We start from the raw sequence: 13,433 nt of genomic DNA on the forward strand, positions 1-13,433 counted from the left end.
GTGGGATACACAGACAGTAATTGTCTCAGAAACAGTGAAAACCATGTGGGATACACAAACAGTAATTGTCTCAGAAACAGTGAAAACCATGTGGGATACACAGACAATAATTGTCTCAGAAACAGTGAAAACCATGTGGGATACACAGACAGTAATTGTCTCAGAAACAGTGAAAACCATGTGGGATACACAGACAATAATTGTCTCAGAAACAGTTAAAACCATGTGGGATACACAGGCAGTAATTGTCTCAGAAACAGTTAAAACCATGTGGGATACACAGGCAGTAATTGTCTCAGAAACAGTGAAAACCATGTGGGATACACAGACAGTAATTGTCTCAGAAACAGTAAAAACCATGTGGGATACACAGGCAGTAATTGTCTCAGAAACAGTAAAAACCATGTGGGATACACAGACAATAATTGTCTCAGAAACAGTTAAAACCATGTGGGATACACAGACAGTAATTGTCTCAGAAACAGTTAAAACCATGTGGGATACACAGACAGTAATTGTCTCAGAAACAGTGAAAACCATGTGGGATACACAGACAGTAATTGTCTCAGAAACAGTGAAAACCATGTGGGATACACAGGCAGTAATTGTCTCAGAAACAGTTAAAACCATGTGGGATACACAGGCAATTATTGTCTCAGAAACAGTTAAAACCATGTGGGATACACAGACAGTAATTGTCTCAGAAACAGTTAAAACCATGTGGAATACACAGACAGTAATTGTCTCAGAAACAGTTAAAACCATGTGGGATACACAGGCAGTAACTGTCTCAGAAACAGTTAAAACCATGTGGGATACACAGGCAGTAATTGTCTCAGAAACAGTGAAAGCCATGTGGGATACACAGACAATGTACCTAGTAATTCCCGTCGTTAAACTTGCTATGTTAGGGATCGAAGCTCCTCAGCGTACCCACTGGTTCCCCCCCCCCCATCCCAACCAGTGCCTCGCTACTGGTATATCAACGGCCGTGGTATGTTCTGTCCTGTCTGTGTAAAAGTGCATATAAAATATCCCTTGCTGTTAATAGGTACATATAGCTCTGATGAGTGCATGGTATCGGAAATATCTAATTGCCGATGATTAATAAATAAATGTGCTTTTGTGGTGTCATTGAATAAAAGCTTTTAACTACTGTATAAAAACAAATTGATTGAGTGAGTGGGGTACAGACATATTGTGATTGTTGATTCCCTGGGTACAGTCATATTGGGATTGTTGGTTCCATTGGTACAGTCATATTGGGATTGTTGATTCCATGGGTACAGTCATATTGTGATTCTTGGTTCCATTGGTACAGTCATATTGGGATTGTTGATTCCATAGGTGCAGACATATTGTGATTGTTGATTCCCTGGGTACAGTCATATTGGGATTGTTGGTTCCATTGGTACAGTCGTATAGGGATTGTTGATTCCATGGGTACAGTCATATTGTGATTCTTGGTTCCATTGGTACAGTCATATTGGGATTGTTGATTCCATGGGTACAGACATATTGTGATTGTTGATTCCCTGGGTACAGTCATATTGGGATTGTTGGTTCCATTGGTACAGTCATATTGGGATTGTTGATTCCATGGGTACAGTCATATTGTGATTATTTTTTTCCATTGGTACAGTCATATTGGGATTGTTGATTCCCTGGGTACAGACATATTGTGATTGTTGTTTCCATTGGTACAGTCATATTGGGATTGTTGATTCCATGGGTACAGTCATATTAGGATTGTTGATTCCATTGGTACAGTCATATTGGGATTGTTTATTCCATGGGTACAATCCTATTGGGATTATTGATTCCATTGGTACAGTCATATTGGGATTGTTGATTTCCCTGGGTATAGTCATATTGGGATTGTTGATTCCCTTGGTACAGTCATATTGAGATGGTTGATTCCATTGGTACAGTCATATTGGGATTGTTGATTACATTGGTACAGTCATATTGGGATTGTTGTTTCCATGGGTACAGTCATATTGGTATTGTTGATTCCCTGGGTACAGTCATATTGGGATTGTTGATTCCATTGGTACAGTCATATTGGGATTTTTGGTTCCATTGGTACAGTCATATTGGGATTATTGGTTCCATGGGTACAGTCATATTGGGATTGTTTATTCCATGGTTACAATCATGCCAGTATGGCTAATTTCATTACCGGTATTTATAGATACAGCAAGATAGCCCATCAGGAAGTTTACAAATAGTTTATGCTTATTGATTCTGTGATCTGTAATGTGTCAGGTTAATGTGCCTCTCACCTATTTTAGTCCACTCTTTTAGTTCATTCAGTATAACTGGTATAGTTATAAATAGCTTGCTAGCGATTTAATTGGTATATTTATAAAGTCTAGTGTCTAATTATCGACCGAAGACTGAGGTTGCGAACAACAGCTGTTTTCTGTAGGATCTAAACTCCAACATGATGTCGGGTTCCGTTACGTACAATGAACATCTTCTCGGATGGCCCATTGCCCCGCTTTGTACTCAAACCATTGTCGTAAGTTAAGTTACAGATATCCCCACTTTGAGGTTCAGATAGGTGCACAGTTCTGTGTTTTCAACAACTAGAACATATTATTACCAGCAGGCAACAAACAAGCAGACAGCGGGCTTTCGCCGTTTTGATATTGATAAAACCTCTTGTGGCAGCACCGGGAATCGACATTTAGTGGGGTAGCTCAAGTGTTATTCGCTGTAACATGCATCTCGCAACACTGTACTTCAGATTCACGTAACTTTAATCTGTAACGCAGATTCACGTAAAAATGTCAGACATTCACAACAATGTAACACAGAGTCAAGCATCCATGCAACACAAATTCACATAATACTGTAACACGTTTGCGTGACAATGTAACACAGACTCACGAAAATCTGTAACACAAATAATACAACGCATTCTCGAAACAATGTAAAACATTCACGTAACACACATTCGTGTAAAACAAAAACAGTAACACAGATTCATGTAAAACTAACACATTCTCAAAACAGTGTAACAGATTCACACATCTTTTATAATATAAATTCACGTAATACTTTCGCGTAATAATGTGAATTCACATAATACTGTAACACATTTGAATAATAATGTAAATTAACATAATAATGTAATAATGTAACACAGATTTACGTAAAACTGTAACAAGTTTACCTATAGTGTAACACATTCGCGTAAAAAATGTAACACATTCGCGTAACCTTGTAACACAAATTCACGTAACACTGTAACATATTCGCGTAACATTGTAATACATTCGTATATTACTGTAAATCTGAACGATTAAAAAATTTACCTTTTCAAACCAGCTTATGTAACAGATATTCACGATTTATTCGGGTAACACATTTAAGTAACACTGTAACACCTTTACGTCGTTGAACCGTAACATTGACTGATCAAACATTATATATTATTTGTATGTAAGGGAATATAATCAGCATGGCATTCGTCAGTCATTCCACGTGCATTTCGATTACCTACTTCTATAATGGGACTTGCCATTTTTGCACTGAATGACACTATTTACGACATTGTTGGTAGTAAACAAACATAACAATGTAGATATTTGAAAAATTATTAATTTTATAAACATTTTATTTTCGATTTAGTTATTAAATTTCATTGCGAAGTATTTTGGTTTATTTTGACTGGCATAATTTACTATTTTTTTAAGGAGCAACATTACAATCCTGTAGTGGTGATCATTCGGTATCCTGTCAGCCGACCATTCCCAGCCTGGAGCTCGACGCGGTAAGACGTGTTTGTTTCGCTTGTGCACACTGCACGTGGTTTCGTGTGCTCGACTTGGGGATCCTTCATTTCATTGTTTTTGTCAGCGAAATGAAGTTTTCTACTGGGATGTATGCGGCCATTGGAACTGATTGAACGCTGGAACGCTTCACGTTTCGACAGCCTGCACCACAGGTTGGACTCTTTTTGAGCGAGATTCCTTGCATCCACGTCATTTCTGCGGCTGACTATGTCGAGTTGTTTTTTCGTGTCTCGTATGACGGCCATTCTGCAGAACGCCACGGTTGTTCGCATTTAGTCTCTACATGTCCGGGCCTGTCCTAGCAGCACTGGAAGATTGACCGCCCCATTCTAAGAAGAAATAGGAAGCGGGGTCGGCCCCTACTACTCTTTTCTAGACTTTGCTTTATAGTGATACCATCTCGTATCCTCCGGAGTCGGGCCCGTCCGCACCACTATACCAACCCATGACGACTGGACTATACCCTAGTCTGATACTCTTCTCGTTCAGACGGATCCGACTTCTCAAGATCTGTATTTCAGCACAGCACTACACCTTCAACGTCTAATGAGTATCAATCTAGGGGGTTTCTTGACTGGATGCAACCCATCTCGTCTCTATAAGCTGTGCACCCTAACGGCCTTAACGAGGCCACTCTCGTGGACATATCGATCGTACTTTAAACTTTTAGATCTGCGTTCAAAAGTTTATGTCGAAATTACTTCTTTTTAAAAATATTATTAAATAGTCCGATCCTCTCTTCTTTCTGCTATTTTATTTTGGACTGTCCTTCTAAAATGCTCTGAATTATATAAATATTCGGCCGAGCAGTCAATTCTTTTTATTTTTGGCTTGTAACTTTATTATTATTATTTTTTTAATTCTGCCCATTTCCAACTCTACCCTCCCCCTCCCCCTATCCCGAGTCAGGCCACCGATCTTATCGGAGGTCGGACTCTGGATGGGCGTGTTCGAAACCCTAGTGGTATATGAGCACGTTAAAGTAGTTATCTATCTCTCTGTCAGCCGACCTATTGAGATAATATATGGACCACAGACTAGGCAGTCGTTTCTGTTAGTTTAATGACGTGTTTCTTTTAAAACTGATTGGTTTTAACGTGTGCAAAACAAAGAAATTATCACACTCTCTCAAAGACAGCACGATAGCATGTAAATTATGAAACTGGTTTGAGAATTTTTGTTATATACGTTGCCATCGGTCTGGGAATAACACAGTTCACAAATTCGTTTATTTATTTTATTTTTTTAACGATCCTTATTTCGACCTAACACATATATTCACTTAGAATAAATTCACACAACACCTAATAAAGTAAAGATTAACAGAACGACGGAATTAAAAACAAGCAACGATATATATATATATATATATATATATATATACATACATACATACATACATACATACATACATACGTACATACATCAATACATAGATAGATAGATAGATAGATACATACATACAGAGAGAGAGAGAGAGAGAGAGAGAGAGAGAGAGGAGAGAGAGAGAGAGAGAGAGAGAGAGAGAGAGAGAGAGAGAGTGAGTGAGAGAGAGACAGAGACAGACAGAGAGAGAGAGAGACAAAGACAGACAGAGAGAGTGAGACAGAGACAGACAGACAGAGACAGAGATACAGACAGACAGACAGAGAGACAGAGACAAACAGACAGAGAGAGAGAGAGAGAGAGAGAGAGAGAGACGGGGGGAAACGAATGACCAAGTGAGAGAAAAAGTGGGTGTTTTGTGAATCGAACAAATAAGCCATGAAGAGCTAGAATCTCTTTCCAGTTTGGATGCAAAATGAACAGAAATAGTAAGAAAATTCTCCTACAATATAATTAGTGTATAAATATTAGACCTAGTAGAAAATTCGCAAAAGGTTGAAAAGTACAGAAGTAAGAACCGACTACATAATTATAAGGTTAGTGATTAGAGGAGAACAATGAAGAGAGAAGGAGAAAGAATCACAAATGACATCTCCTTGAATTTATCAATCCATAGAAAAGCAAGTTAGTAAGTCAAATCACGTCCTTTTGTGACACACTCCCATAACAGATCGGTAGAAATAGCATATTGAACGAGAGAGAGAGAGAGAGAGAGAGAGAGAGAGAGAGAGAGAGAGAGAGAGAGAGAGAGAGAGAGAGAGAGAGAGAGAGAGAGAGAGAGAGAGATGAATACAGTGATAACGATAGACAGGGACATTGAATTACAATCACAGCACCATTTAGAAAACATACACTGATGGGGAAAGACAATGGATCACATCAATAGTAGTAAATAGTTACAGCAACAAAAACGCTCATCCTTTGTGTCAGGACGTTAACCATGTCACCAATAGTCATTCCCACAGTATTAACATTCAGTCCCACATTGCACCGTTCTATTCTATACAAATATTAAGTAAACTTATATATTTAAAACGTACATTGTGTGTGACTTTGGTTTCACAAAAGGTGAAGTTTGGTTTTTCTAACGTACAATACTTCTGTAATCTAGATACAAGTCTTTACATGAGACTAGATGTTTGCATTAGGCAAGTGGTACACATGTTGTAGGGTTTTTTTATTTTATCTAAGAGTTATCCTCTGAACTTTCATTTGATATAAAACCATGTCTGCTGAAGTTGGTTGTTGTGTTTGTTTGTGAGTGTTTACCATCTCTGTGTAATCAAAGTCGTGACTGGCGCTTCACGGCGCGGGGAGATGTTAGATTCCCCACGACTGACAGTCTGCTTCAACGGGGTGGGGGTGGGGGGGGGGGGGGGGTCGTCTGCCCCGGAGACTCCCAGAATGCCCCGCTCTCGGTAAACAACGCTTGTGTCGAACTGGGCTCTCACCATCGATCTCTGGCACAAACCACATTAGATGTCTCTGAAAACAAGGGCAGATTCGATTGCACAGATTCAGTTGGCGGGTTCCAGTTTGCGTTTGTACAAGGATATTCCTCCCTGTTCTTGAGAGGAAAGCACTTGATAGAGCAGACCCCGGTCGAGATTACAGCTACAAACAGCAGGGTATTGTCTCAGCCATACTAGATACAGTGTCCTGTCTTGTTTCAGCTCTAAATGTTAACTGATGTAGGGCAGTGTAGTATGTCTGTGATTACCAGTTTATGTCTGGTGTCTCTGTTTCACAGGAGTCATACATTATCTACTAATACTAATGGAAGAATACTTCAAAATTAAAATGCTTAATTTGTATATCTCTCATCGTTTAACATGAGCTGATATAACTCTCTCTCTCTCTCTCTCTCTCTCTCTCTCTCTCTCTCTCTCTCTCTCTCTCTCTCTCTCTCTCTCTCTCTCTCTCTCTCTCTCTCTCTCTCTCAGCTATCTGGACTCTGTATACTAGTTGGTGAGCCTGAACTATGTAGCGGAAGCTGGCACCGGGATACGAACCCAACACCGATGACCAGTAATACATGATTTTATATACAATGTATGTGTAAGTTTACAAATTAAGATCATTTTCCAAATTGCTACAAAGAAAACCCCAACTAAGTCCCAAACTGTTTAAAATATATATATATATATATATATATATATATATATTTGGGGGGGTTTTGGGGTTTTTTTTTTTTTAATTGTAAAAGGTCTGGGGCAAGGGACTCGTGACCTTTGACCTATGGGTTATTTTTTACATTTCTTAACGCTGACTTTGTCCTTATACTTATTGTTACACTTTATCTTCTCTATCATAAACAAATTTGTACCTCTAGTTCTGGCATGCTGCTGTTATTACTTTGAAACCTACATTGTTAGTAAGGTTATTGAGTTAAATAATGTCTTGTTTATCAATCATGTACGTTGTCATAGAACATATACATATCAGCTTTATGAACTTAGTAATGGCGTTATTGCAAATTATTACAGTTAATTGTCAAGGTTTGGGAAATCCAGAGAAAAGAAGAGATGTGTTTAATTATTTCAAGCAAAAACAATTTCATATTTATTGTCTACATGATACACATTTCATTTCTGAACTAGAGCCATATATTCAAACTCAGTGGGGATATACATGTTTATTTAGTTCATATTTAGGGAATTCTAGGGGCGTGGCTATTTTGTTTAATAATACTTTTGAATATGAAATGCATAAAATGAAATCTGACCATGCAGGTAATTTCATAATAATAGATATAACTATAGAAGGAGAGAGGATTACACTTGTAAATATCTATGGACCAAACGAAGATAGTCCCAATTTTTATAAAAATATTTTTGACCATATAGAAGATTTTCAAAATGAAAACTTCATTATTTGTGGAGACTTTAATATAGCATTAAATCATGATTTGGACACTAGAAACTATATACATATAAATAACCCAAGAGCCAGAGAATGTATATTAGAACATTTTGAGAAATTTGGTTTTAAAGACCCATTCAGAGAACTACACCCTAACTTGAGGAAGTATACTTGGACTAAAAAAAATCCACTTATCTTTATCTTTTATCTGAAAATCTAATGGCTAACGTAAACATGGTAATGTTTGAAAGTAGTTATCGATCTGATCATTCTGGTGTAGTACTTCAATTAAAGTTCTGTCATTTCCAAAGAGGTAGAGGGTTGTGGAAATTTAATAACTTGTTACTAAGAGATAAAAACTATATTAATGTCATTAAGAGACAGTTAGAGATATCAAAAGTCAGTATGCCGTACCTATTTATAATTTAGAGAACATTAGCAATATTCCTAACAAAAATATTCAATTGACCATTAATGATCAGCTCTTTCTAGAAATTCTGTTAATGGAAATACGAGGGAAAACAATATCATATTCAGTTTTTAAAAAGAAAACAGAAAATATACTAGAGACTAAATTAACTGAAGAAATTAAACAATTAGAAGAAGATGAAAACCAAATTAACTCAGAAATATTAGAACAAAAACGAAACGAATTAATAGAATTAAGAAAAAAACACATTAAAAGGCAAATTTGTCAGATCAAGAGCGAAATGGATCGAAGAAGGAGAAAAACCTACTAAATACTTTTGTAACATGGAATCACGGAACTATACTAGTAAGCTAATTTCTAGAATAGAGTTAGGTAATGGACAAATAATAACCAATCAAAAAGATATCTTAGAAGAAACAAAACGATTTTACCAAACTCTCTACTCCGAAAGAAATAAGCAAATTGACGATCACTTTATGGAAACTATAACGCATATCAATTTTAACAAACTCAGTAATGATGAAGCAGAAGAACTTGAAGGTGAAATTAGTTATTCTGAAGCATTAGCTTTTCTCAAAAATATGAAAAATGACAAAAGCCCTGGTTCAGATGGGTTTACAGCAGAGTTTTTCAAAATGTTCTGGAACGATATTGATTATTTTATTATACGGTCAATTAATTACAGTTACAGTATAAGCGAAATGTCAAATACTCAAAAGCTAGGCGTGATCACTTGTATCCCAAAGCCAAATAAACCAAAACAATTTCTCAAGAATTGGAGGCCAATTACTCTGTTGAATTGTACATACAAGATTGCATCAGGATGCATAGCAAATCGAATAAAAAATGTATTAGACAAACTTATTGCAAGTGATCAAACTGGTTTCATAAAAGGTAGATATATTGGGGAAAATATAAGATTAATATACGATATATTGCAGTACACAGAAGAACGAAATACACCTGGTATGTTATTATTAATAGATTTCGAAAAGGCATTTGACTCTCTTTCTTGGAAATTTATCGAAACAGCGTTGGAATTGTTTAATTGTAAAATATCTATTAAAAACTGGATAAAAACCCTCTATAACAATTCAACTTCAAGAGTACTTCAAAATGGATTTTTATCAGAAAGCTTCAACTTAGAACGTGGATGTAGACAAGGTGACCCTCTCTCACCATATATTTTTTATTATATGTGCAGAAATCCTCGCAATATGAATCAGAAATTCTAAAAATATAAATGGTTTGAAAATTAGTGGAGAGGAATTCCTCTTATCTCAATATGCAGATGACACAACCTTTATTCTAGATGGATCTCCCAAATCCCTTGAGAATACCTTAAAAATCCTAGATGTGTATGCTAATGCTTCTGGTTTGAAGATAAACTATTCGAAATCGAAAGTCATTTGGATAGGCAGTAAAAAGTTCTCAAAAGAGGTTTATCATCAAGTAAGATGGAAATTAGAATGGGGTGCAGAACATTTTGAATTGTTAGGAATAAAATTTTCAGTTGACCTGAAACAAATTACTACAATTAATTATGAAATAAAAATTAATGAAATATAAAATTTAATAAAACTTTGGACAACAAGAAAACTGACTGTGTTCGGTAGAATAGTTGTTTTAAAATCCTTAATTATTCCCAAATTAACACACTTACTAATTTCACTGCCTAACCCACCAGACAAAATGATAAAACAAATAGATAAAATGTTTTTTAACTTTATCTGGCAAAATAAACCAGACAGAATAAAACGTGAAGTTTTAACTCAAAGTTACTCAAATGGTGGCCTTAAAATGCTAAATATCTTGAATTTTATGACAGCTTTAAAATCCACCTGGATTAGCAGACTATTTTCAACTAACGCAAAATGGAAAAAAAAAAATTGAAGTTACTACAAAATTATCTGTGCAAAAACTTATTACGTGTGGGGATTATTTTATCAAAATAAAAATAAAATAAAATAAGTAACTCTTTCTGGGAAAATGTTTTACATAGTTGGTGGCTAATTCAACAAAAACTAATTCCCGAATGTAAAAATGAAATAATTAGAATTAATATTTGGTTTAATAGTAAAATAACTATTGACCACAAACCTATATATTATGAAAACTATATTAAAAATGGAGTTATATTTATTCAAGATTTAATGGATGAACATGGTAGATTTTTAACCTATGAAACATTTAGATTTAAATTTCACATACATTCAAACTTCTTAGAACATGCATCTTTAATCAAAGCAGTTAAAACCTTTATGCATTGCACATTGTCAAGTATCAACAACCAACAGGTTAACACCTTAAATCCTATATTTCCTTTTAAATTGGAGTTATTTTTTAAAACTACAAAAGGGTGCAAAGAAATGTATAATATTTTAAACAAATCCACCATAGTGCCAACTTCCCAAAGAAAATATTACAATTTAGGTTTCATACTATCATTACAGGAGTGGGAAAAAGTATATAATTTACCATTTATATGTTTAAAAGATACAACTTTACAGTGGTTTCAATATAGAATTCTACATCGAATAATCACGACAAACACGTTCTTATATAAAATAAAATACATAGAATCAAATGTTTGCGATTTTTTCATAGACAACCAGAAACATTGGAGCATTTGTTCTATGACTGCTCTAAAGTCTTTCTTTTATGGAAGGAAATTGAACAATGGATTCAGGACAAAGGCGAACATACACAACTCGATAAACAGACAGTCTTGTTTGGAATCATAAAGAGGGAAAAAAGCAAGATGGTATTTATTAATTGGCTCATTATCAATGTTAAATACTATATATATAGATCTAAAATGCAGAAACATGGACCTAACATATATGCTTTTTTAAAATATTTTAAAAGATAAAATAGAAATTGAAAAATATATACTTCTAAAAAATTGTAAATTTCAAGAATTTGAGGAATATTGGGCACCTTGGTCCAGATACCTAGAAACAAGACATGGCAATACAGTGTTCTAGAGGTATTTCAATACAAATATGTTTTCTCTTTCGAAATTAAAGTATTTAATTCACTCTTTCTTTCTTTCCTTCTTCCTTCCTTACCTTCTCTTTTCTCCCTTTACCATTTCCTTCAAATCTTTCCTCTACCTCTATCTTCACTGTTAACCCCACATATTAGTGAACTTCATGTTTTCATGTATTCTTGCTTATTAATATTATTATATTGATTCTAATTACACTATATTATATATATAAATAATGTTCATATGTACTTATAACATGGATGTAAGGTAGTGAAATCAGGGCCCCCAACCCTGACTCTATCATACTTGTGTCAGGGGACAATAAATTTAAAAAAAAAAAAAAAAAAAAAAAAAAAAAAAAAGTCCCAAACTGTGGACACACACACCACAACACACACACCACAGCACACACATACACGCGCGCATGAACACACACATACACCCTTTGAACATTTCACGCACAGTATGAACATCCTTTTATCGACAAAATATAGGAAATATCGCTCATCTTTGCTACAATGTCTGAGAAAAAAAAAAGCTTTTAGATTCTTTGCGTAGAAATATGTGTATGGCATCGAACTATCTGCCAAAGGGAAACTAGATAAAGCTATGTTGGCGTACAAGAAAACAACTGCGTTCACACAGTTGCCACCACTGAATGAGTTCTGCTACATTGAGCTTGGGTTTTAAGTAGCTCTTAAAATACTCCCAAAGGTTACATAACACTATCCGCGGGGATGTGGAACAATCTCCAGCTCAAAGCCTCGGTGGCGCAGTGGTTAAACCATCGGACTACAGGCTGGTAGGTACAGGGTTCGCAGCCCGGTACCGGCTCCAACCCAGAGTGAGTTCTTAAGGGCTCAATGGGTAGGTGTAAGGCCACTACACCCTCTTCTCTCTCACTAACCACTAACCAACTAACAACTAACCCACTGTCCTGGACAGACAGCCCAGAGAGCTGAGGTGTGTGCCGAGGACAGCGTGCTTGAATCTTAATTGGATATAAGCACGAAAATAAGTTGAAATCAATCAAAGCAACACGAATGCCATGGTTGTTTAATGACACCCCAGCACATCATTTACCCAAGTCTGTTTGGTAATTGTGACTCATGGTCCAAAGGTTTACACAAGTAATATGAAATCGCCATATATAGGCTTCTCATTTCTAGATGCAGTCTAAATGAAGCGTCAAACCTTCTGAATACTCCTAGCACCACGCCCAGTCTAAATGAAGCGTCAAACCTTCTGAATACTCCTAGCACCACGCCCAGTCTAAATGAAGCGTCAAACCTTCTGAATACTCCTAGCACCACGCCCAATCTAAATGAAGCTTCAAACCTTCTGAATACTCCTAGCACGATGCCCAGTCTAAATGAAGCGTCAAACCTTCTGAATACTCCTAGCACGATGCCCAGTCTAAATGAAGCGTCAAACCTTCTGAATACTCCTAGCACCATGCCCAGTCTAAATGAAGCGTCAAACCTTCTGAATACTCCTAGCACCATGCCCAGTCTAAATGAAGCGTCAAACCTTCTGAATACTCCTAGCACCACGCCCAGTCTAAATGAAGCGTCAAACCTTCTGAATACTCCTAGCACCACGCCCAATCTAAATGAAGCGTCAAATCTTCTGAATACTCCTAGCACCACGCCCAATCTAAATGAAGTATCAAACCTTCTGAATACTCGGGGTGCTACGTCGACATTTGTTCACCTGGTGTCGGCGTCTGGGCTATCTTTTGGTAAAGAGTCTTTTATATGCATTTTTGCAAATACACATACCAATATAATAGGAACATTAGCTGGCATGGTTGAACTATCCCGGACTCTCATAGGTGTTGGAAGGATAAACGGTCGTTGTACTACTAAGGTTAACATATTGTATTTGCTACACTTAGCCTAGAGATGCAGAGAAAAAACCCGCTGTCGTAAATTTTATTATCGCTTTTTAGGTTTGTGTT

General features: G+C 36.3%; 1 protein-coding gene across 1 annotated transcript; it reads left to right on the forward strand.

Annotated features, from left to right (window-relative positions):
* Positions 1–12,642: 12,642 nt before the first annotated feature.
* Positions 12,643–13,214, forward strand: LOC121366265 (putative GPI-anchored protein pfl2; the record flags this gene model as incomplete). Its single annotated transcript, XM_041490776.1, has 1 exon — positions 12,643–13,214. A coding segment is annotated over one exon (572 nt), but the record flags the coding sequence as incomplete, so codon positions are not given.
* Positions 13,215–13,433: the final 219 nt, after the last annotated feature.

Source organism: Gigantopelta aegis, unplaced genomic scaffold (genome assembly GCF_016097555.1).
Source record: "Gigantopelta aegis isolate Gae_Host unplaced genomic scaffold, Gae_host_genome ctg5140_pilon_pilon, whole genome shotgun sequence".
NCBI classification, from domain to species: domain Eukaryota; kingdom Metazoa; phylum Mollusca; class Gastropoda; order Neomphalida; family Peltospiridae; genus Gigantopelta; species Gigantopelta aegis.